The following is a 27,296-nucleotide window of genomic DNA, read 5'->3' as shown; positions in this document are numbered from 1 at the left end:
CATCAATACTTATGTTAAGGACCCCTACTCACCACGAATGTCCTCTGTTACATCAATACTTATGTTAAGGACCCCTACTCACCACGAATGTCCTCTGTTACATCAATACTTATGTTAAGGACCCCTACTCACCACGAATGTCCTCTGTTACATCAATACTTATGTTAAGGACCCCTACTCACCACGAATGTCCTCTGTTACATCAATACTTATGTTAAGGACCCCTACTCACCACGAATGTCCTCTGTTACATCAATACTTATGTTAAGGACCCCTACTCACCACGAATGTCCTCTGTTACATCAATACTTATGTTAAGGACCCCTACTCACCACGAATGTCCTCTGTTACATCAATACTTATGTTAAGGACCCCTACTCACCACGAATGTCCTCTGTTACATCAATACTTATGTTAAGGACCCCTACTCACCACGAATGTCCTCTGTTACATCAATACTTATGTTAAGGACCCCTACTCACCACGAATGTCCTCTGTTACATCAATACTTATGTTAAGGACCCCTACTCACCACGAATGTCCTCTGTTACATCAATACTTATGTTAAGGACCCCTACTCACCACGAATGTCCTCTGTTACATCAATACTTATGTTAAGGACCCCTACTCACCACGAATGTCCTCTGTTACATCAATACTTATGTTAAGGACCCCTACTCACCACGAATGTCCTCTGTTACATCAATACTTATGTTAAGGACCCCTACTCACCACGAATGTCCTCTGTTACATCTATACTTATGTTAAGGACCCCTACTCACCACGAATGTCCTCTGTTACATATACTTATATTAAGGACCCCTTCTCACCACGAATATCCTCTGTTACATATACTTATATTAAGGACCCCTACTCACCACGAATGTCCTCTGTTACATATACTTATATTAAGGACCCCTTCTCACCAGGAATGTCCTCTGTTACATTATACTTATGTTAAGGACCCCTACTCACCAGGAATGTCCTCTGTTACATATACTTATATTAAGGACCCCTACTCACCTGGAATGTCCTCTGTTACAGCTTGTGATGACTCTGATCTACACTTCGACCACCAACATTTTCTTCCTGATCGAGATGGAGGGCTTCGGCTTTGCCTGTGTGCTCACCCTCGTGTTTGCAGGCCAAGTGTATCTCCGCTACAAGGAGCCAGATATTGATCGCCCGATCAAGGTAGGTGACTCTGTTGATAGCCTAAAAAGATAGTATTTTCTTTAAAAAAAGACTATCATACATATGTGAAACAGACAGAAAAATCTCAACCTTCAGGGTTGCATTTTAGAGGTCAGCAAACCCTTGTGCTGAACCTCAAAAATCTTATCCTCAGATCAAGATTTCTCTGTCGACATCACACTAGAACTATAGATTATGTAATTCCTTGTGTGTAAAACTGACTTAAAACTATATGATCTGTACGACTTTCTTCTATAGGTGCCAATCATTTTGCCGATTATCCTGTGTCTTATAAGTGGCTTCATTGTGGTTCTGACGCTCTACCAGAAGCCGTGGGAGAGTCTGGTGGCTTTGTGCCTTGTTGCTGCGGGAACCATCTATTATCTTGTGTTACCGAAACTTCCAAAATCCATCACAGACAAGATAGGTTTGTATAACTTTGTTTCAGTAAGATTGTGAAATGTTGCAATCACTTTTCTACCGAAATTGTTCCTGTTTACCAACTCATACTAAACCATCGAATAATTGGCACATGTGGTGGTCAATCTTAGCACTTAGCTATATAAAACATTATATAAATATGACATTCATTAGCAGGTGACAGTGAATATCGCCGAGGGTGACAATATTCACTGTCCCCTGCTAATGAATGTCATATCTATTTTGTTATACCAAGAGACTTTGTAGCTCAGAAATGGCAGCAAACCTCGATAATGACATCTTGTTTGTTGATAGTCTGCTGTTTACAATCGCTATCGCTTGGGGAAACCAAACGGTGAACGCACATTTTTCGCGCATGTGATATTTTTCACTGTCTCATGGCAATATCACCCGCGCCCCTTAAAACCAATGTATTTTCGGAGTGTGACAGAGATTTTTGTTTAATTTTCTCCCAACCAATCAAATAGCTAGAAATTCACTTGAGGTGTAACAATATAAGTTGATTAACATCCTCTGCCACTTTATTCTGATAAAATCTGGAACTATGGAATGTGGTGGTGTGAAGATTGGCCCTGTTCGACTCTACCTCTCCATTACAAACAATCATTTTGGCAGATCAAGTTTGTTATCACAATTTCTCAAGAAATAAATGAGCGATCTTTCTCAAATCAAAATGTCAGTTTCCCTTGGACTGTAGATGTGCATATTTTATTTTGGGACTGATTGGAAAAATAACATGGCTGCCAGGAAGCCATTTTGAATTTCACCAGTTCAAGCTCGGTTTTATATTGCTATTTTTCGAGAAGTTTCAGACAGACATTTCTCAAACTTCATGTATAAGTCCCTCTTTGTCTTTTGTCTTTGCATGTTTCATTTTGAGACTGATTTGGAATCCAGTTTGGCCCTCTGCAGTTCTCGGTTTCCTTGTACATGCATTCAGTAATAACTTAATGTCATTTTTATCAACAGATACATTCACACAGGCGACCCAGAAGCTCCTGATGGTGCTACCTCCAGACAACCCAGATGAGATCAACTGGGAGTAGACTGGCAGGCATCGGGACCCAGCAACGCAAATAATGTCGACTGGAGACTTTCAGGCATCAGGACCCTCGGGTCAAAAGGATGTTGGGCTGGGTGTAAAATGTTAATCCACTGGGTGTTAAATGTTAATCCATTACATCCATGGAAGTGCGAAAATAATGGTCCACAGTGACCACTGGCTGATGGGTGTCGGATATCCACACCCAACAGGTTTCTGGGTGACAGAACGGCCGGGAGGGCGGGGGGTGGTTAATAAGTTATTACATGACCAACATAAGCGAAGTAGGAAACTAAATACAGAACATCAGAGGACAAGGTAATTAACAACAGAACCATTATAAGCAGGCAAACATTTCCTAGTGTACAGTGCTACAATCCTTTTTTCCTATTAATTGAAATATGGTATTTTTTCCTTGTCCATTTTTTTTTGACAGATACATTTTGTTTATTATAATATTCTGCATCTAATACACATATTATTTATTGTTAAAAATATATTATCCACCTACCACCCAACTGAAAACAAAATGCTTTTAAACATTTTTGTTTTAGCTTTGTATTCTATGCCACACGAGCTTCAGTACCACTGCTTAACAGAATGTTGTTTTCTGTAAAAAAATATATTTGTTCATGGTAAGATATAATTTGTAAAATGAAAAAAAAAACCCATTAAATTTATGACCTTAAGGTGAACAAGACAAGGACAGATAATCAGCAAAATATAATCTAAATTACTGTAGAATGGAACAAAATTGATTCTTTAAGAATTACAAGAGGTCTAAATTTGGGAATCAAACAAAACGTGGATTCGAATCAAATGAGAAAGATCTCTTGGAATGATTGACATAATATTCTGAATTTCATTTTATTGTAAGATATTTTTGGATTTTGGTAAATATTGTATGAGAAACCGTATCTCACACAAATTATGTTTAATTTCTTCTCTTCATGACAATGGGCTAATTGTCTCCAGTGAAAGAACTTTTGGAAACTTAGGAGTATGTTGGGTAGACAGATTTCCCCATCTATTGAGGAACATGTAGAAAAAAGTTTCATATTGAACAGTTTCCATTTTTATGTCGAACAGATTTTTGCTTTTGCTAAATCTCTAAAGTTGGTTTATTGCTGATATTTGCTTTAAAATGTTTCAGAATCTCCGAAGACAATTATGACTTGTTAAAATGTTTTAAAATGTCTAAAATTTCAAAGGATAAGAAAATTGTTAATTTATTCCTTTTAACTTATTACGAATCTCAACATTCATTGGGGAAGGTGCTTGTATGGCTATTGCAGTGTGTTAATTTCATTTTGCCTGATGGTTTAGATTATGATTTCCTTCGACAGAAATATTTCTACTGCATTTATCAGTATCATCCATGAATGTGTTGCATAATAAGTTCATTAATATAAAGGTCTGGCTTAACCAGTTAATATAGTGCATTTATAATTATGATGGTTTCCCTATATTGTAATACAGTGTAAGAAAGAATGTGACTGAGTGAGAGGCAGACAGAAGGTGACTGACAGACGGAGTGAGAGACAGACGGAGTGAGAGACAGACGGAGTGAGAGACAAACGGAAGGTGACTGACAGACGGAGTGAGAGACAGACGGAAGGTGACTGACAGATGGAGTGAGAGACAGACGGAGTGAGAGACAGATGGAGTGAGAGGCAGACAGAAGGTGACTGACAGATGGAGTGAGAGACAGATGGAGTGAGTGACAGACAGTGAGAGACAGAGTGAGAGACAGACAGAGTGAGAGACAGACGGAGTGAGAGACAGACAGAGTGAGAGACAGACGGAGTGAGAGACAGACAGAAGGTGACTGGCAGACTGAGTGAGGGACAGACCAAAGGTGACTGACAGACGGAGTGAGAGACAGACGGAAGGTGACTGACAGATGGAGTGAGAGACAGACGGAGTGAGAGACAGATGGAGTGAGAGGCAGACAGAATGTGACTGACAGACGGAGTGAGTGACAGACAGTAAGAGACAGATGGAGTGAGAGACAGACGGAAGGTGACTAGCAGACTGAGTGAGAGACAGACGGAGTGAGAGACAGATGGAGTGAGTGACAGACAGTGAGAGACAGACGGAGTGAGAGACAGACGGAAGGTGACTGACAGAGTGAGAGACAGACGGAGTGAGAGACAGACGGAAGGTGACTGGCAGAGAGACTGATAGAAAGATATTAAAATGAAGATTATATATACACACATACAAAATGTACATGTATACATATATGTATTTAATTTTTTTTTATTAGAATTTGATGTGTTCAGTTGTCTTGTCAAATGTTAAAGAGAAACATTTGTTTTTTACAGTGTTTTTGTATTGTTAACAAGTTAGTATGTTCAGTGCTGCTGTTTGCATAATAATCAAACTGAGAGAAAACAAACTTTGATAACTTGTAGATCTTTGTATGACAATTGTGTAGTTTTGCCTGAGTACAGTATTGCCTATCAGAGCTATTTTCCTCATAATTCGGGACTTCTGTGTATGGTATGTAAACCAGATATTATGATGACCAGATCCAGAGGTGTATTTATATATAAATTTAGCCTGTGTTATCTCAATATCAGTACACTACAGACATGAAATAGTGTAAGTTTAATATATTTAAGCTAGAAGCAAGACAACTTGTTTCATGACCAAATGATCGGCTGTAACAGAATGGGCTGGAAACATTGATATGGAGATGATCTATTTTTCTAAGTTATTAATGGGACATCAGGACGAAAAACACTGGTGTGTGAGAGATAATACAATAGAAGTCTCAATTGTTATTTAGTATTTATGTTAATGTGTATGTCATGTCATTATGATATGTACAGAGTTATCAGATCTGATTCGTTCTATTGAGATGTTTAAGCTCTACATATTATATCACGTGTGTAATTAATGTCCCCCGCTGTTGAAGTAATTAAAACACTATTAAGTATTATTCATGACCAACAGTAGAGGCCACTTTCTAAGAGAAGAACATTTGTTGTGACTAGTGTTTAAATGATTCAGTATTTCCACTCTCCCTCATACACTGGTTTACGGTCCATTGGTCAGTTTTCTAAGTTTGTAATACAGCATAACTTGTCTTACAACCCCTTGGATATAAAGATATTCTTTGTAGATTAACCTGTCTTTTGTGAACACCTGTGTGATCTGACAAGTTCTGTTTGGAAGGTTACGTTCTATTATTTCTGTTTGATGTATATTTAATACAAATCACTCTCCATATTCTCCCAAGTCATTATCATAAACAACATGTCATATCTCGTTAACTGATTACTGTTCTCATGTAGGATGGTGACTAGTATTAATTCTGCCTTTATCTGTTACAGTATGAAGTGTATATGTTACATATCGTTCACTGTCATCTGTTAGATGGTAGTTATCGAAGGTACATCAGTTAGATGGTAGTTATTGAAGTACATCTGTTGTGCTTGATTATACTGTTGAATACCGAGGTGTTGTCATTTGTGTTTAGCTCGGTTGACGAGCGTGTTGAGCCCGAGTGTGCTGGTTGTCATGGGTTTCACTCTCAGTGTGGAGCTGAGTGTAATTTACAACTTAACTTTCAGCAAAAGTATTTGCATAATACATTGATCTTTTGATGTACCTGGTAAATTGTACAAATATGGTTAATAAAATACATTTTCCAGCAAATGACATGTCTGCCCCCGTCATGTGTTGGTAGTTACTTCATTGAGTTACGATTCCACCTTTCTAAGGTCAGTTGTGGGGTCAAGATTAACCGTTTGGTGTACTGTAGTGTAAAGAAAGTAAGTTTCCGGATTCATGCCAAATATAACACTATCTTTTTTTTTATCATGGCACTTACTGGCCAGTCATGGTGCTTACTGGCCAGTCATGGAGCTTACTGCAAACAACACCAATTTGTATCATAGTATTAGAGCAGAAATATATCGGTAGTACGATTCATTTTATCATTAAACATCATTGTGTCCTCGGAAAAGTTTGTTTAGCATTTTTTGCTGTTTATTTCATGCTGTATATATTTTTATGTATTTAGTAGTGTGCTATGATTATATAACCAATTTTATACATGTGTTTGGTATCGGTGTTAAAATGTGATATCAGTGTTCAGTGTTAAAATGTGGTATAATGTGGTATAATGTGGTATCATTGTTATAATGTGGTATCACTGGCATAATGTGGTATCATTGATATAATGTGGTATCATTGTTATAATGTGGTATCATTGGTATAATGTGGTATCATTGTTATAATGTGGTATAATGTGGTATAATGTGGTATCATTGTTATAATGTGGTATCACTGGCATAATGTGGTATCATTGTTATAATGTGGTAATTGTTATAATGTGGTATAATGTGGTATCAAATTGTTATAATGTGGTATCATTGTTATAATGTGGTATCATTGTTATAATGTGGTATCATTGTTATAATGTGGTATCATTGTTATAATGCATATATAGTGAGTTATGGAGAGTAGATGTGGAAGATGTTCGAACTCTTGTCAGGCGACACGTCATTGGTGGGTTGAGCAGTCAGTAGATGAATGTGATCTCTACAGGTAGTCATATGAAATAGGTTTTGTGCACATCATAATATTTGCAGGATTCCTTTTTTGCACTGAACTTGTAATTTGATCTGTTTTTAACTACAACGTACCAAAGATCCATTTATAGAACAGATCATTGAACATTTTCTGTGTCGCCCCCATTTTGAATTCCTACGCTTTTCACTAATGACGATCTCATCATCGAACTTTATTTAATCATAAAAACATTTCTACAAACACTGCATACAAGTCTTGTGTACATAGCTATCTAGGCTTATGTTGAGGTGTACAGCCGTTTGTGTTGAGGACATGTAATTATCCCGAAGCTGTACTTCACTGGAAGTACAAAGAGAGGTGTACACCATATGAAAGTAAATATATAACTGATTGTTCTAATTTTGATTCTGACCAAGTGATGGGATGTTTGTGAAGTAGTTGTCTTTATCTATTGGCAGCTTCTCCGACACCTACTTTGTTGTTGTTTTCAGGACTTTGCAGTGTTACACATTTTGTTATTATTATATCTGTTGGTACGGTATGTTTGATACCTATAAACTAGGTGGGTTTTATGTAATCCATTTTGTGTGTCGAAAGTATTATTCCCAGGAATTTCTGAACAAGTTAATGCAATGAAAAAGTATTTTGTTTACTAGAATTTACCTGTGTAATCTAAACAAAATCATCTGTTGTAGCTGTTTTTGTCTCTAGTTTCCATGACAAACGTGTTTTATGTCGGGGGTATAGTGGATGATACAGTATTGTAAACCTCGATAATACAACCCCCGAGTACTGTTGACATCCTGTCTAATCTAACTGGTACCTACAGGGTGTCAGATTAGACAGGTGTCGGTGTACATACATATAACACATACAATTTATCTCGTACGGAAGGTTAAATTCAGCACTGATTGGTCATGTACTGATGCAGCTGTCTATATGCAAGATATATTTAGTTTGTCTATTTAAGCTATTAATGCCTGATGATGCTATAAAGCTGTCAGTAAATAGCTATCTAACTACTGTTTATATTTTTGAAGTTGTGATGAATTAGTCAAAGGTGAAGCTTTCCTAATTAATTAACTATAAAGAGCTTCCTTCTCAATGATCAACAGGTTTTTGACCTTGACTGGATAGATGACCTTGACCTTGTCACTGTACCTGGTACACAGGTCCGGTTGTTGTCCAGGCATAATGTGCCTAACTGCTAAACGGTATTAATTGCGTGAACTGTTTTGAATAAAAATATTTCGTCAGTGAATTATTGAAATTTGAGTTTTTTGTGTTCTTTTTGTCAAATACTTCAGCAACAGGCGCGTAGCTAGCCCCTTTACCATGTGAAAGCCTGACATGGGGTTGCCGAAGGTATCTCTCCCCGAAGCGCGTAGCGCGAGCAGGGGGAGGGTACAGAAGGGTGTCTTCCCCCTCCCGTAAGGGGGGTCTAGGGGGTCTCCCCCATGAAAATTTTGTTTTCTAGAACGTCTCTGGAGCCATTTCCCACGTCCTGATGTCTGTTTTCTTGTTTAAATCCGCAAGAAAAAAGTCCTATTTTTTTGTATATATATATACCTATTTACGTGGATCCAGTGTAATTCTGAAGATTAACCGTCGGTATTGCTTTGTACACCCTCCATACATACATTGTCTGGTTTTTACCTAATCTTGATAAATGCATTTGATACTTCTGCATGAGTGAACATGCAATTGGGTTTGTCTTTCTCATAATCTGATCCGAGTTCATTGGGAAGCGAAGTTACCCCCACTGTCACCTTTACTCAGTCACCAACACAGTTTCGTCTTCTGTTTGTGCTTTGTGACTGGTTCCTTATACTTGCTTCTGTTATTGATTTGGCATTTCGAGAAGCGAGGTTGCCCCCACTATCATCATCATGCCCAGGTTTACAGTCTCCAATACCGTTTCGTCTTCTGTTTTCATAAACATTTTGTGGACATGGAAGAAAATTAAAGTTTAGTTTTATATACGTCCATTATAGAAGAATATTATGCGCAAGTAAAAAAATACAAAGCACCGTGATTTTTAAAAATTCTGTTGTGTTGTAATTGGGCAGGCTCCAGAAGACAGTTTTCGTCATTTAAAAAAATCCGTCATGAAAACCTATACTTGTCAAAATCATGTGCAAGCCCGGGCTTATTGGCTTACATGGTAGCTACGCGCCTGAGCAAGAATACTAACTCATATACTGTGAAATCAAAGAAAGGATGTGAAGTATATGCTATCTTTTACATGAAACCCATGATTGGTTTAAGAGTTTAGCATATATGCAACCTTTCACATTAAACCCAAGATTTGTTTTAAGAGTTATGGAGATATGCTACCTTACACAATAAGCATGCAGGATGCTTTAGAGCTATCGCCTTTAAGATAGTATGATTTTGCATAAGTTCAGAACTAACGGAGAGTTACATTTATATACTTCAGTTAGCCTTCAACTTTGTTTCTGGTGTGGAATTCTTGTGTGGAATAGACTTATAGCATACAGCCTTAAGTGGAATAGACTTATAGCATACAGCCTTAGGTGGAACAGACTTATAGCATACACTCTTAGGTAGAATAAACTTATAGCATACAGCTTAAGTTGAATAGACTTACAGCATACAGCCTTAAGTGGAATAGACTTACAGCATACAGCCTTAGGTGGAACAGACTTATAGCATACACTCTTAGGTAGAATAAACTTATAGCATACAGCCTTAGGTGGAATAAACTTATAGCATACAGCCTTAAGTGGAATAAACTTATAGCATACAGCCTTAAGTGGAATAGACTTATAGCATACAGCCTTAAGTGGAATAAACTTGTAGCATACAGCCTTAAGTGGAATAGACTTACAGCATACAGCCTTAGGTGGAATAGACTTATAGCATACAGCCTTAAGTGGAATAGACTTATAGCATACAGCCTTAAGTGGAATAGACTTATAGCATACAGCCTTAAGTGGAATAGACTTATAGCATACAGCCTTAAGTGGAATAGACTTATAGCATACAGCCTTAAGTGGAATAGACTTATAGCATACAGCCTTAAGTGGAATAGACTTATAGCATACAGCCTTAAGTGGAATAGACTTATAGCATACAGCCTTAAGTGGAATAGACTTATAGCATACAGCCTTAAGTGGAATAAACTTGTAGCATACAGCCTTAAGTGGAATAGACTTACAGCATACAGCCTTAAGTGGAATAAACTTGTAGCATACAGCCTTAGGTGGAATAAACTTGTAGCATACAGCCTTAAGTGGAATAAACTTGTAGCATACAACCTTAAGTGGAATAGACTTACAGCATACAGCCTTAGGTGGAATAAACTTATAGCATACAGCCTTAAGTGGAATAGACTTATAGCATACAGCCTTAGGTGGAATAGACTTACAGCATACAGCCTTAGTTGGAACAGACTTATAGCATACAGCCTTAAGTGGAATAAACTTGTAGCATACAGCCTTAAGTGGAATAGACTTATAGCATACAGCCTTAGGTGGAACAGACTTACAGCATACAGCCTTAGGTGGAACAGACTTACAGCATACAGCCTTAAGTGGAATAGACATACAGCCTTAAGTGGAACAGACGGTGAAGTGTCTTTCACTGTTGAGACAAAAATGTGTAAAGTTGAATGTTTGCTGGTTGAACCTTTACTTATTTCTCTCTTTATAAACAAACAAAACAACTTAAAATATTACAGTTTTGATTTCTTTAATGTTAATAATATTTAAAATATTTAATTTCTAAATATATCGGTACACAATATAATTAAAGTAAATCAAGTGACCAGCACTTGTAACTGAATGTCAATGAGTGAGACCTGCATGGCTCGGATTATAGAGTTATTAAACTGTAAATGGAATGTGATGTCTGTGTCAACACAGAATACAAAATAGTGAGTAGACATTAATTATTTAATATAACAACAAGATTGGTATATTATACAATATTGCAGATTTAGAAAGTTTCTGGACGGAATCAGCAATACACAAAATCACAGAAAGTGGATGGGTGTTTTATCACCATAGCAATTACACCACTAGTACATGTACTTATGAAAGAAGGTTCATAGATTGATGAATGCAAAAAACTACATAATCACACACCTGAAAGCAACCAAATGACAATATTATTTGCGTACTTGTATATATACTATAATGTCTTTTTAAATCTTTCATTTAAATATACGATTCCCCTGATACACAACCAAAAAGAAATTTCAAAACTTGTGATTTACTGTTAATTTCAATAGATGGAACACTTCCATTTCCAGCTAGAAATGAGCAGAAAATTTCCAAAATTACAGCAACGTTTATCAGATACAGGACGGCACATGTACAAGTTTCATGCAATTAGTTAGTAAATGTAAGGTAGTAAATACATATATAGTTCATCTTACAATGTAAATTTTACAAGTGATAATAGTATAAAATTAGTACATCTTTTGTGACATAGGAAATTCTGAAGAGGAATGCGTTCATCTCTTCTAAAGTCCATTTCAGTGATTTGTGTATGTGAAGCTATAGACAAAAGCTGTCACCGGGGGGGATACCATCATATATCACTGGTTGGTAAAAATAATTGAGGATTGATCTGAGGTGAGTGTTTGAATGAAAACATTGATATAGATTGTGAGATTTCCAGGCTGAAAAAGTCCACGCCACAAGTTAGTCGGATCCTTTGGTAAGACGAAAATCACCATAATCCGAGTACCACATTTAACTCGACATTCATAGTAAAATTCTATTAGTTTACTGGTGAAATTAATAAATATTAATCATAATTGTAAGAATGAATATTTAACAGACATAACTTACTTAGAACGCACTTAACATGTATCATAATTAACAATGAAATAAAAGTTCACAGAGACGTGAGAGTTCATTGGCATGTACGTACAAATATTCCCTCAAGATAACGTAAAATCAGACTAGCTGACTTCATGCAATAATGAATGTAAAAATGTCACGAAAATTTGATGAAAAAGGATGTCCAGAAGAAAACTTGTCGTGATCATCCTGTACTTTTTCGGACATTAGTCAAAGGGAAATAACTGTAGATGGTAAAATAATTGTTCACACAGTTCCAGACGGGATACGACCTCCAAGCTTGGTGATCACATCCTTCATCTCGGCAACGCCTGAAACATCAGAAGGATTTAATTCATTACTAAGTCCAGGGAACTAAAATGATTTCTTTGTTATTTGTTATGAAATACCAAATAACCGGTATTATCAGGGTGTTTTGAAAAATATTTTTTAAATTAAAGTTAATTCAGGTTTGCAAAGGCCAAGGGTAATGCATATATGGAAACCCCTTAAACCAATTTCAGGTTCTTCAGAATGTTTGTATATAGAATATCTATGAGGTGACTTTTTTATTTATTAACTTGCACCAAGGTAATGAAATCTAATGTATTTCAATTGGTAAAACCAAGTTAACAGAATTATAACTCTCATGATTTTAGCGTAATTCTAGATATCATAATGGCTTCTTGCAAATCAAAGTTCTCATAAAAATTTGTCTCTGTAAACATAGGCAATCATACATACTTTGTTTAAGTTCCCCATTCTCCTCCGTCAACTCGTTGTTACGACTGGACAAGAAGACAGCATCTTGAATGGAGTCCTCAAGTAGCTGTCTGTAGCGCTGGTCCAGGGCGGCCTTCTGCTCCTCGAACATCTCGCGGTAACTACGGAATGTCTGAAATGAAGGAATATCTCACTGTAACTATGGAATGTCTGAAATGAAGGAATATCTCACGGTAACTACGGAATGTCTGAAATGAAGGAATATCTCACGGTAACTACGGAATGTCTGAAATTAAGGAATATCTCACGGTAACTACGGAATGTCTGAAATGAAGGAATATCTCACGGTAACTACGGAATGTCTGAAATGAAGGAATATCTCACGGTAACTACGGAATGTCTGAAATGAAGGAATATCTCACGGTAACTACGGAATGTCTGAAATGAAGGAATATCTCACGGTAACTACGGAATGTCTGAAATGAAGGAATATCTCACGGTAACTACGGAATGTCTGAAATGAAGGAATATCTCACGGTAACTACGGAATGTCTGAAATGAAGGAATATCTCACGGTAACTACGGAATGTCTGAAATGAAGGAATATCTCACGGTAACTACGGAATGTCTGAAATGAAGGAATATCTCACGGTAACTACGGAATGTCTGAAATGAAGGAATATCTCACGGTAACTACGGAATGTCTGAAATGAAGGAATATCTCACGGTAACTACGGAATGTCTGAAATGAAGGAATATCTCACGGTAACTACGGAATGTCTGAAATGAAGGAATATCTCACGGTAACTACGGAATGTCTGAAATGAAGGAATATCTCACGGTAACTACGGAATGTCTGAAATGAAGGAATATCTCACGGTAACTACGGAATGTCTGAAATGAAGGAATATCTCACGGTAACTACGGAATGTCTGAAATGAAGGAATATCTCACGGTAACTACGGAATGTCTGAAATGAAGGAATATCTCACGGTAACTACGGAATGTCTGAAATGAAGGAATATCTCACGGTAACTACGGAATGTCTGAAATGAAGGAATATCTCACGGTAACTACGGAATGTCTGAAATGAAGGAATATCTCACGGTAACTACGGAATGTCTGAAATGAAGGAATATCTCACGGTAACTACGGAATGTCTGAAATGAAGGAATATCTCACGGTAACTACGGAATGTCTGAAATGAAGGAATATCTCACGGTAACTACGGAATGTCTGAAATGAAGGAATATCTCACGGTAACTACGGAATGTCTGAAATGAAGGAATATCTCACGGTAACTACGGAATGTCTGAAATGAAGGAATATCTCACGGTAACTACGGAATGTCTGAAATGAAGGAATATCTCACGGTAACTACGGAATGTCTGAAATGAAGGAATATCTCACGGTAACTACGGAATGTCTGAAATGAAGGAATATCTCACGGTAACTACGGAATGTCTGAAATGAAGGAATATCTCATGGTAACTATGGAATGTCTATGCACAAACATTTAAAGAGTGGCTGAGTTTAAGTAGAGAGGTGTAAAATTCAACAAATATCACTGAAAATGTTTCACATATGTTAACTTAGATTAATAAATGAAAGTCAGACGTTGCAGGTATGAAGCCTTCTTATAGCAGGTGAGAAATACATGTAACAAGCGTGTAATGTACCTGTAACAGGCGTGTAACGTACCTGTTGGTGTATATGGTACATGTAATTGGTGCGTAGCATACCTGTGACAGGTGTGTGACGTACCTGTGACAGGTGTGTGACATACCTGTGACAGGTGTGACGCACCTGTGACAGGTGTGTGACGTACCTGTGACAGGTGTGTGACGTACCTGTGACAGGTGTGTGATGTACCTGTGACAGGTGTGTGATGTACCTGTGACAGGTGTGTGACATACCTGTGACAGGTGTGTGATGTACCTGTGACAGGTGTGTGACGTACCTGTGACAGGTGTGTGACGTACCTGTGACAGGTGTGTGACATACCTGTGACAGGTGTGTGACGTACCTGAAAGTGTTGAAGCTGCTGAATCTCCATCTCGTCCTTGTGTAGTTTGTACACATCTTCGAGTTCCTTGGCCAGACGGTTCTTCTCATGTTGTAGGGTCTGCAGCTGAAATGGTGATATATGAATTGTCACAAAAAAAACAAAAAGTACATTACCAATAGCCAGATACATTAATCAGAATAAGATTATTGTGATTAAAATATAAAATCATATGTAAACAAAACCTGTAGCAAAATACATGTTAGCTAACTGTGACTGTGAAATCTAGCCTAGAACTAGAACACTGACAGGTCAGTAAGGGCCCCGTCTTGTGGCAATATATCCCCCATAATCATCAAGAAGCAATCTGCCCATAAAGCTGAGCTTGACGTTTGATATGTGGACTTCAAAAAGAATCGCAAGGAAGCAAAATATACATTTTACATGTACTATGATGTGAGTCGTTTCCTTCCACCTCCATATTTGCTGGGCAAACAGAAATGTAAATACCGGTGCAATACTCATTTATTAGCTTTGATTTGTTTTATTTAACCTTATATACCTCCTCCATCAAGAGCCAGAGTCAAAGTCAGAGATCCACTTTGTCTTTGAACTTTGGACCCAAATGACCTTGACCATTAACCCAGTGACCCTGATCTTTGGTCAGTTGACTTATTCTTTAATTCCGACCAACTTTGCTCCTTAATATCATAACAAAATGTTCATCAGTGAAAATACAAAACTTGACCTTGACCCTTTGAAACCCGTAACCTGGACCTAAGGTCAGTTGACTCTGTGTTAAGTTCTGAACAACATTGCTTCATAATGTCATAACAAAATGTTCATCAAGGAAAAGATACAAAATTTAACCTTCACCTTTGACCCAGTGACCTTGACCTTTGGTCAATTGACTCCTTGTTTAATCTGAGCTACATTGCTTCAAAGTGTCATAGCGAAATGTTCACCAGTGAAAAGATACAAAATTTAACCTTGACCTTTGACCCAATGACCTTGACCTTTGGTCAGTTGACTCCTTGTTTAATTCTGATCAACTTTGCTTCATAATGTCATAACAAAATGTTCATCAGTGAAAAGATGTAAAATTTGACCTTGACCTTTGAACCTAATGACCTTGACTTTTTACCTCAGTGTGTCTCTTTGTTTAATTTCGAACAACTTTGCTCCATAATGTCATAGCTAAATGTTCACCAGTGAAAAGCTACAAAATTTGACCTTGACCCCTGACCCGATGACCTTGACCTTTGGTCTGTTGACTCCTTGTTTAATTCTGATCAACTTTGCTTCATAATGTCATAACAAAATATTCATCAGTGAAAAGATGTAAAATTTGACCTTGACCTTTGAACCTAATGACCTTGACCTTTGACCTTGACTTTTTACTGCAATGTGTATTTTTGTGAACTAAACATCTTGACCAAGTTTCATGTACATCGGTCAATAAATACCAAAGTAATCAGCCAGGAACAAAATTTGTGGACGGACAGACAGACAGACAGACAGACAGACAGAGTGATTACTATAGGGCACCCGTATCTCCGATACGGGGCCCTAATAAAAATGTATAAATCAGTTCTGAAAATAACACCGAGACACCAAGTTTTCTCTATTATCATGTCTCATCAATATGAAGGTTTACCAGGGACACAGTGAAACCCGTCTAATCTGACAAAATGTTAACACAGCACATTGGTAAAGCCAGGAACACTACACAAGTCTTATTTGTTAGTTTACATGAGAAGAGAGATTACAGAATTGTGTTGCATTAGACAGGATGTCGAATTACATGTGCTTGGACGTCAGATTAGTCAGTTTTCAATATACCAGTGATAATAAATTATAAAAGACCTAACTCCCATCCTCTGTATCCTTTATTATAACAGGGGAACCTTACCTGGTAGGCGACGACTGCCTTGTTGGCCTTCAGTTCCACCACCTGTATCTCTAAGGCTGCCCCCTCCTGTGGCGTGTATTTTTTACCCTCGGTCATCTTGACCTGGATCTCCAACTTCTCCTGTTCGATCTCAATATTCATCTTGTCGAGTTCATCGGCCACCATAGCTTTGTTCTGCTGCTCTAACTGATGGCGTTCCTCCAGCTGTTCACAAAAGATTACTTAACGAGATGTTAGGGAGAATTTCACTTATCTACATCTACATTAACTCAAAAATGATCTAGCGTAAGGGAGATAAGAATTTCATTAACTGATCTGATTATTTAATGTTATCATTATTATCTATGCCTAAATCAACTCAATAATCTCGGGGGCTGAGGGAGACAAGAATTTCATTAATGTATCTTTACATCTAGATCAACTCCATAATGATTTAGTCTGGGGGTGATCAGAATTTCATTAACTTAACATATACACATCTAGATCCCTCAATAATGATCTGGTATGAGGTAGACAAGAATTTATCTAATTTATCTACCCACCTAGCTAGGTCAACACAACATTGACCTGGTATGAGATAGCATACACTAAGGCCGTTTCCGTTTAAATGGTTGAACTGGTCGGACCACAGTTGTTCGTTTATTAAGTAAGGTTGGGCCCAGTATTCTGATGCTGCACTCAGGCGAGCCTTGACAAAGCCTTGCAAGGCCTGCATAAACATTTGCAGGTCTGCCAGGATTTCTACACGAAATTGTTACATCTAAAAATGGACAAACGGTTGTTCCGCATAAACGACAGACCCCAGGTCATTAAATAAATTCATACATAGTTACTTTTATTATACAGAGTTCTCCCAAGCATCAGAGACACCGAAATCAAATTGACTTGATAAACCATATTGAATAGATTTAATACATATAATTAAATACACACTAAATATTTAGAAGGTGAACTATGGTTACAAGGGGAACTATGGTAAGAGCCTGATAACTGACCTCTACTTTCTGTCTGACCTCGGCACTTCCTTTTATCGCGGTCATCTGGGCCTTGGCATTCTACAAACACAGGAGAAGCAACCATCAAAATGTCATCAACAGTTTTAATTCAAACGGCAGCCTATATTTTTATAATGAAAATAGAATGTGTTACTTTCCTTCTTGACTGCTAAGTTCATCTCCATTTGAACCTATTGACCACTCATTATGATAATGTGACCACCCATATTGATCTTGTCACCACCCATTATGATAATGTGACCACCCATATTGATCTTGTCACCACCCATATTGATCTTGTCACCACCCATATTGATCTTGTCACCACCCATTATGATCTTGTCACCACCCATATTGATCTTGCCACCACCCATTATGATCTTGTCACCACCCATTATGATCTTGTCACCACCCATTTTGATCTTGTCACCACCCATATTGATCTTGTCACCACCCATTATGATCTTGTCACCACCCATATTGATCTTGCCACCACCCATTATGATCTTGTCACCACCCATTATGATCTTGTCACCACCCATTATGATCTTGTCACCACCCATAATGATCTTGTCACCACCCATTATGATCTTGTCACCACCCATTATGATCTTGTCACCACCCATAATGATCTTGTCACCACCCATTATGATCTTGTCACCACCCATTATGATCTTGTCACCACCCATTATGATCTTGTCACCACCCATTATGATCTTGTCACCACCCATAATGATCTTGTCACCACCCATTATGATCTTGTCACCACCCATTATGATCTTGTCACCACCCATTATGATCTTGTCACCACCCATTATGATCTTGTCACCACCCATTATGATCTTGTCACCACCCATTATGATCTTGTCACCACCCATTTTGATCTTGTCACCACCCATTATGATAATGTGACCACCCATATTGATCTTGTCACCACCCATATTGATCTTGTCACCACCCATTATGATCTTGTCACCACCCATTATGATAATGTGACCACCCGTATTGATCTTGTCACCACCCATTATGATCTTGCCACCACTCATTATGATCTTGTCACCACCCATTATGATCTTGTCACCACCCATTATGATCTTGTCACCACCCATAATGATCTTCTCACCACCCATTATGATCCTGCCACCACCCATTATGATCTTGTCACCACCCATATTGATCTTGTCACCACCCATTATGATAATGTGACCACCCATATTGATATTCTCACCACCCATATTGATCTTGTCACCACCCCTTATGATCTTGTCACCACCCATTATGATCTTGCCACCACTCATTATGATCTTGTCGCCACCCATTATGATCTTGTCACCACCCATATTGATCTTGCCACCACCCATTATGATCTTGTCACCACCCATTATGCTTGCCACCACCCATTATGATCTTGTCACCGCCCATTATGATCTTGCCACCACCCATTATGATCTTGTCACCACCCATATTGATCTTGTCACCACCCATTATGATCTTGTCACCACCCATAATGATCTTGCCACCACCCATTATGATCTTGCCACCACTCATTATGATCTTGTCACCACCCATTATGAGCGTGCCAACACCCATTATGATCTTGCCACCCACCATTATGATCTTGTCACCACCCATTATGCTTGCCCCCACCCATTATGATCTTGTCACCACCCATAATGATCTTCTCACCACCCATTATGATCCTGCCACCACCCATTATGATCTTGTCACCACCCATTATGATCTTGCCAACACCCATTATGATCTTGCCACCAACCATTATGATCTTGTCACCACCCATTATGATCTTGTTACCACCCATTATGATAATGTGACCACCCATATTGATCTTGTCACCACCCACTATGATCTTGTCACCACCCATTATGATCTTGCCACCAACCATTTTGATCTTGCAAACACCCATTATGATCTTGTCACCACCCATTATGATCTTGCCACCACCCATTATGATCTTGTCACAAAATAATTTTCCACTTACCTCCCTTTCCTCACGCTGTTTGTCCTGAACATCCTTAATTTGCTGTTTGAGTTTCTTCAAAATGTCAGTCTCTTTTTTCAGCCTCTCTTTCAATTCATGTATGGCTGTCACCCGTTTTTTGGTCTCGGATTCTGAGGATTTACCTGTGCACAAAAAGGTCAGTGAAACATGTATAGTGATGACGTTGAACTCAATAAATAGGAGTCTTGAACTCCACTCATCCATTTATCATTTAACAACAGATCTAAACAAAGGAGGAACATTAACATTATACTGTAAACATACATATTTTAGTGCACTCTAATTTTAGTGCACACCATTTCCACAGCACAAAAACCACTACAATAAGACTACCTCTAAAATATGTAAGATTACAGTATATACTGCATATTACTTTAATTTTACTTTGTTTCTTTTTTCATTTTTTGTATATTTTTTGTTCTTTTTTTGTGTTTATTGATGGAACAAATGTGCAAAAACTTAAATTTTGCAAAACATCTTTAACAACATCTTAAACTAACATACTGGTAGTTTACATGTATCTGACAGGCAAACATTTGCAAGGTTCATCTTTTGCACCTATTTTTATGCAGGGAAAGTTAAACAGCTGTGAACTAGAAGCATTTAAGTGTCTATTGTACACTAGGTATAGACATCACTTATAGATGATAATGCAATACATCAACTGAAAATGATGTGTCTTTCAAAAGATGAACCAATTGATCATAGGTAGGCTTCTGATAAAATTATCAAAAGAGCATCATGTATAAAACCATAAGAGAATGTTTTGTTTTGATATTGGTACTATATATATGTGATATTGGTACTATATATATATGTGATATTGGTACTATATATATGCCTTAGGTGCTTCCTGACTCCTATCATTCATTATCAGACAAAAACTCCAGTGCTGTCTTTCAATACTTAAAAAAAACACCACTAGATCAAGCCACAAAATCAACCATTAACTTCGTTCTCTCTGAGATTTTGATCTCAAAACTTTCATTTCTTTGTAGACATTGGCCACATGTCATCTAACTGAAAGCATTTAACCAACCCTGTAAAACTGACACGTTTCTGCTCCATTTGATGGTTTATCTAACTGAAGGTTGTGTAGTGAGAAATGACACGAGGATAAAGGTGACCACCTACCGGTCTCTGTCCACTTAGAGTACTCCGCAATCTTCTTCTGTAGCTCTTCGTTCATCACGTCCACTCCTTTCCTCCTTTCTTTATATTGAAGAGTCAGCTGACAATAACAATTTGGTTATGATTTAATGCTTAAGGAGATAATCACACATGCACAGGTTCATAAGATATTTACAATGTTTAATTAAAATCTATCTTATACTGAATGTTAGTTTCTAAGATCGTAATGGAATAACTTGGTTGGTTCTATTTAGTATAGCCCTGTCTGTCCTCGACTTCAGCCCTTGACTCTAGGAGACTATCCTTAACCTTGAGCATGGTCCCCTCGTGATGACGTTTCCTGTTTTTAATTTTAATTGATTGTCAAAATATTCAGGAAATGAAGCTGCTAGAGTGCTCCTACTAATTTTTTAATTTTTTTTTTTAAACAAATAGTGGTTGTGAGGGCGACACTAAATCTGGAAAAACTTTGACAGGATGGAACATTCATGATTAAAGTAGCATGCCCCCATTAAATGGTGGGGGCATAAAAAGGATCACAAGAGATTCTCCTCCATCTGGATCTTGCGATACATGCTGACGCTCATTAAAGTAAAAGGTTGCAGGAGCTCAATTTTCTGCTTGTTGTGTGGAAGTTTTATTGGCAACTATTTTTAGCTAGAAGTAGGTATTAATGACCTTGGCCTTTCCACACGCGACATAGCCTCGCTTTCAGTTTTTTTTAGCTCAGGTGGCATATTTTGAGCAAGCATAGCAGCAGCAACATGGCAGTCAGTATCTTCGAATTCAACCCTTACACCCCTAGGTAACTTTAGTAGACTCTACCATACAGTTATCTGGATGAGTCCATTCTGGTCTACAGTGGTGAAAGGGTTAAGGTAAATTCCAGCTACAATTCGAGGTAAAAAGGTGTCACAATAGACATGATTGTACCTGGTCTTTCTCCTTCTGTAGGAGTACCATCTTCTCTTGTAGCTCTTTGTTGCCCTTCCTCACATTGTCTGTGACCCACTCTAGGATACCCTGAAACAAAGAGAAAACTTAATCAATGTTCATAAAACCATACCCTGAAACAAAAAGAAAACGTACTTTGTTCATAAAACCAGTCTTGATTTTGAAAGGAAATAAACAATACATTTAAAAATGTATTTCCACTGATCAAACAGTTGATTTCTTAGTAAAACTTCACTCTACCTAATATCAATAGGATTAAAAATAGTGCATCTCCCTCCTGTCCACCCCAAAAATAAATAACTTTTTTAACTCTGCCTAATGTATACAAGAACTTTTAACTCTGCCTAATGTATACAAGAACTTTTAACTCTGCCTAATGTATACAAGAACTTTTAACTCTGCCTAATGTTAATTGTATATAACTATTGGTATACAATGTATATGAAATATGTCAAAGATACCTAGTTTTTATCCACATGAATTAATATAAACAATATTTTAATTGAATTTCTCAACTTTGATGGCCCAAATATGAGTTAGATTTTCAAAGTAAGTTATCTTCTCCAATGTACATATACAAACCTTATTGGCGAGGTTAATTTTCCTCTCCTCCTCAAACTTGTTGGATAATCGTTCACGCTCTGCCCAAGTCGACTGCTTGGCTATCTGTAGGTCTTTTACCAAGTCCTGTTAACAAAAACGATAACTTAAAATATAGGTCTTCTTTCATACAAAACTGACAAAGCTTCGGTCAATTTACTTATATATGTATGATACCCATTAGTAAATGGTGGAAAGTGTCATACAACCCTGACAAAACCTCGGTCAGTTCACTTATATATGTATGATACCCATTAGTACATGGTGGAAAGTGTCATACAAACCTGACAAAACCTCGGTCAGTTTTCTTATATATGTATGATACCCATTAGTACATGGTGGAAAGTGTCATACAAACCTGACACAACCTCGGTCAGTTCACTTATATATGTGTGATCCCCAGTAGTAAATGGTGGAAAGTGTCATACAAGCCTGACAAAACCTCGCTCAGTTTACTTATATATGTATGATACCCAATAGTAAATGGTGGAAAGTGTCATACAAACCTGACAAAACTGCGGTCAATTTACTTATATATGTATGGTACCCATTAGTAAATGGTGGAAAGTGTCATATAAACCTGACAAAACCTCGGTCAGTTCACTTATATATGTGTGATCCCCAGTAGTAAATGGTGGAAAGTGTCATACAAACCTGACACAACCTCGGTCAGTTCACTTATATATGTGTGATCCCCAGTAGTAAATGGTGGAAAGTGTCATACAAACCTGACAAAACTTTTGTCAGTTTACTTATATATGTATGATACCCAATAGTAAATGGTGGAAAGTGTCATACAAACCTGACAAAGCCTCGGTCAGTTCACTTATATATGTATGATACCCATTAGTACATGGTGGAAAGTGTCATACAAACCTGACACAACCTCGGTCAGTTCACTTATATATGTGTGATCCCCAGTAGTAAATGGTGGAAAGTGTCATACAAACCTGACACAACCTCGGTCAGTTCACTTATATATGTGTGATCCCCAGTAGTAAATGGTGGAAAGTGTCATACAAACCTGACAAAACTTCGGTCAATTTACTTATATATGTATGATACCCAGTAGGAAATGGTGGAAAGTGTCGTACAAACATGACAAAACCTCGGTCAGTTTACTTATATGTATGATACCCATTAGTAAATGGTTGAAAGTGTCATACAAACCTGACAAAACTTTTGTCAGTTTACTTATATATGTATGATACCCAATAGTAAATGGTGGAAAGTGTCATACAAACCTTACAAAACCTCGGTCAGTTTACTTATATGTATGATACCCATTAGTAAATGGTGAAAAGTGTCATACAAACCTGACAAAACCTCGGTCAGTTTTCTTATATATGTATGATACCCATTAGTAAATGGCGGAAAGTGTCATACAAACCTGACAAAACTTCGGTCAGTTTTCTTATATATGTATGATACCCATTAGTAAATGGTTGAAAGTGTCATACAAACCTGACAAAACCTCGGTCAGTTTTCTTATATATGTATGATACCCATTAGTAAATGGTTGAAAGTGTCATACAAACCTGACAAAACCTCGGTCAGTTTTCTTATATATGTATGATACCCATTAGTACATGGTGGAAAGTGTCATACAAACCTGACAAAGCCTCGGTCAGTTCACTTATATATGTATGATACCCATTAGTAAATGGTGGAAAGTGTCATCACTATTTTTTTCATTTTAAACAACTGACCCATGATCCGTAAATTCAGACTTGTCGACCTCCGTTATTGGTCATATGGAGTCGGAGTCTGTGCAAACACTTTTAATCATTATTACAAAAGAGTGCTTTTATTTTACACATCTCATATACATATATATTTCATCCAGTCCAAACCTACCTCCATCTTGAGAACATCCTCTTTCTTGGGTTCGGAGGCTGAGGCGATCCTGTCACGTAGTTTAGAGATTTCATCACGGAGATCCTGGATGATGTCACTGGAGTCATCCTGTTGGGAAAATTATCATCAGCTAATTGCATTCTTCAAAGAGCTGTTCTGATTGGCCGCGAGTTTACGACTGTGTGTATTTTTTAACCAAAATCTATGCTAAAACTGTCTACATTTTTTTACGGTAACGTAGCAAGTATTCTGGGGATTTTTTTTTTCAAAAGAAGTTTTCTACGCATTCCTATTTTTTTCTAATGAGAGGAAATTGAATGTGGTTTTTAAAAGTATTTATCTTACGTATAATCTAACAGGAAGTGTGAAATAACCTGTATGTACTTACCGTAGTTATTTTTAAAATGAATATCAAAGTTTCACTTTATACACATAGCTTGACAAAGGGACCTGTCGGTCTTGAAACGTCGTGACATTTAAGACCAACATTGTTTGTGTACAAGGTAAAACTTGGATATTAAATAGTTCCAAACGGATGAATCTTATTGAATACATAAAAATCAATCTTGTGGAAAAAAACTTATACATTGCATAATGATTTCAAATCCTCAATTATAATCTAAAATGTAATTTCCAATAGTTTTGAACCAATTATATTTTTTCAGAAATCAGGCATAGACACTATCTATAGCCCATAAGTGTCTATCACATGCTGTATAAATAATTATAATGACAAGAAAATACAACTTGAAATAAGAAACATTTAGTGATTACGCCTGTACAATGTATGTAGACAATTAAACCTCCATATCTCAAAAAATTGCTATGGCCATGAAAATATCTTATAATTTTAAACTCATATTTTAAATATCGGAATAGGCATGCATTTTTATGAATGGATTTTTGAACTTTAGAACATAATGTACTATACCAGTAACTATTATTGAACAACACAATTAGAGCTGCTTGAGTATAGAGTAAAAAAAGTGTGATAAAGAGCTCAACACATAAATAACATGCAGCTAACTAATTCACATTTACTGATTCAGAATCAAATGTATATCAATAGATATACATATACATCTTTATATCACAATAACCTTGATATTAATTCCTCAAAAAAATTCAATTCAATTCAACCACAACATTTCCAGAATTTTGATTTTGTCATGTACATCACTATATAGAATCAATCTTTATTAATCACTGAATTTACTTCCAAAACATAAATCAATATTAAAGTTGTCCAATTATTGTATTGTAATTGTTGATATCAACAAAACCTTTACAATATTTACAATCTTTACAGACAGGTTGTATTTGATCTTCTAATGATAAAAAAAGAAAAAAAAAGTGGCCTCATTTTCCATTTTATCAACATTTATCTTTCATTTGTCAATTTTGAAATACAATGTAGTCAGAATAACATGTTTTAACACTCTTCAATGTATAAAAGCAGCAAGAGTTCCGAAAAATCTTATACTTGAATTGAACTTTATTTTTTTGAGCGTGCAACTGCATGAAGCCTGCTGGTGCTTAGAAACTTTTGATACCAAATAACAGATTTATTGAGAGATCTTATAACTACAATATTATACATGTACAGCTGGCAGTCGTCATGTGGACAACTTGACCCTTTAAGCCCTGATGATGATTAATGCATCACCGGGCCTGAGCCGAATGATGCATTAATGCATCATGGAAGTGGAAATATTTTGAAACAATTTCGAGTTGAAATATATGTAAATGAGTAAACTAGTAAAGTTGTGTGATACATCACAGCAGAGTTAAAGAATTGCACAGAAGTGTAACGATATCACTGACAGACATTGAAGTTTGGGGTCCAAAGTTTACATCAACCAACTGTGGGTGTTGTCCACCGTGAACATGTTTACTCATTTACATAATTCCGCAAAAAAAACCCCCAAAAATTTGGTATTAAACACCTGTGAGAATTACTTTGAGTTTTCAAATAATCAATATTACGGAACATTTTTACAGTAGATAAAATTGATTATATACAAGTAAAGTTTTCAAAGTTACAACAATGAGTATGACAAATATTTCATATCATGATATGATTTCAAATACCAGATATGTTGGGTTAGATGAATTATTTAATTCAATTTGAAATAATACATTTGTATTAATAGTCATATCTATGCTGAAATACCAGAAATTCATGTATTTAACCATTTCACCACTATAGACCATAATGGACTCATCCAGATCAATGCATGGTAGAGTCTATGCAAGTTACATAGGGGTGAGCTTACAATGTACTTACCAACCTTTTTAAATTTCTATTGGGGAGATTTTACATGCCCAAAATTAAAGCGTACAAAAATGTGCATATTTACCCCCTTGGGAAGAAATACACATTTAATTGACACCTTTTGGAGAAAGCCTTTTTCATTGAAATCATCGTATTTTCAAATGTTGGAATAATTCAGCAAATTCACTGGTTGAAACTATTGAAATTGCCTGGTAGGGGTCTAAAATTGGGAGTCTGCAGTCTCCCTCCAAAATAAGAATGAGTTGGCAAGTGTGACTGAATGAGTAACTGAGTCTGTACTTTAAATGTGATCAGTACAGATGTACATTTTTAGGTCACCTGAGCTTTAGCTCAAGTGACCTATTGCTATCCGTTTTCGTCCGTCGTCGTCCGTTAACATTTTACATTTCAAACTTAAAGTCAAGTTCTGCTGGGCCGATTGAACTGAAAGTTGGTAGGAATGATCGCCTCATGGTCCTGACAAAGTGTTGTTATTTTTCGGGTCGATCAGAAATCCAATATGGCCGCCACGGCCGCCATTTTGAAAACCTATTTCAAACTTAAAGTCAAGTTCTGCTGGACCGATTGAACTGAAAGTTGGTAGGAATGATCGCCTCATGGTCCTGACAAAGTGTTGTTATTTTTCGGGTCGATCAGAAATCCAATATGGCCGCCACGGCCGCCATTTTGAAAACCTATTTCAAACTTAAAGTCAAGTTCTGCTGGACCGATTGAACTGAAAGTTGGTAGGAATGATCGCCTCATGGTCCTGACAAAGTGTTGTTATTTTT

The 27,296-nt window shown here is 37.0% G+C and overlaps 2 protein-coding genes across 2 annotated transcripts in view; one reads left to right on the top strand and one right to left on the bottom strand.

The window, feature by feature from the left end:
• The window catches only part of LOC110441506 (Y+L amino acid transporter 2-like), a 58,722-nt gene extending 50,239 nt beyond the window's left edge, over positions 1-8,483 (top strand). The window contains exons 8-10 of the mRNA XM_021484675.1: positions 1,045-1,194; positions 1,453-1,621; positions 2,605-8,483. Coding sequence (XP_021340350.1) covers positions 1,045-1,194; positions 1,453-1,621; positions 2,605-2,681 — 396 coding nt within the window. The 3' untranslated portion in view covers positions 2,682-8,483. The remainder of the gene's footprint in view (positions 1-1,044; positions 1,195-1,452; positions 1,622-2,604) is intronic.
• Positions 8,484-10,927: 2,444 nt separating this feature from the next.
• The window catches only part of LOC110441505 (kinesin-like protein KIF21A), a 25,201-nt gene continuing 8,832 nt past the window's right edge, over positions 10,928-27,296 (bottom strand). Inside the window, exons 7-16 of the mRNA XM_021484674.1 lie at positions 24,231-24,338; positions 22,356-22,460; positions 21,753-21,842; positions 20,823-20,919; positions 19,668-19,810; positions 17,669-17,728; positions 16,674-16,877; positions 14,783-14,887; positions 12,778-12,928; positions 10,928-12,365 (exon numbers count right to left, since the gene is read on the bottom strand). Of these exons, the coding sequence (XP_021340349.1) occupies positions 12,301-12,365; positions 12,778-12,928; positions 14,783-14,887; positions 16,674-16,877; positions 17,669-17,728; positions 19,668-19,810; positions 20,823-20,919; positions 21,753-21,842; positions 22,356-22,460; positions 24,231-24,338 (1,128 nt within the window). The 3' untranslated portion in view covers positions 10,928-12,300. The remainder of the gene's footprint in view (positions 12,366-12,777; positions 12,929-14,782; positions 14,888-16,673; positions 16,878-17,668; positions 17,729-19,667; positions 19,811-20,822; positions 20,920-21,752; positions 21,843-22,355; positions 22,461-24,230; positions 24,339-27,296) is intronic.

This window comes from Mizuhopecten yessoensis, unplaced genomic scaffold (assembly GCF_002113885.1).
Source record: "Mizuhopecten yessoensis strain PY_sf001 unplaced genomic scaffold, ASM211388v2 scaffold716001, whole genome shotgun sequence".
Lineage (NCBI taxonomy): Eukaryota > Metazoa > Mollusca > Bivalvia > Pectinida > Pectinidae > Mizuhopecten > Mizuhopecten yessoensis.
Note: the sequence above shows the minus strand (reverse complement) of the source record. Positions and strands in the feature narration are given on the sequence as shown.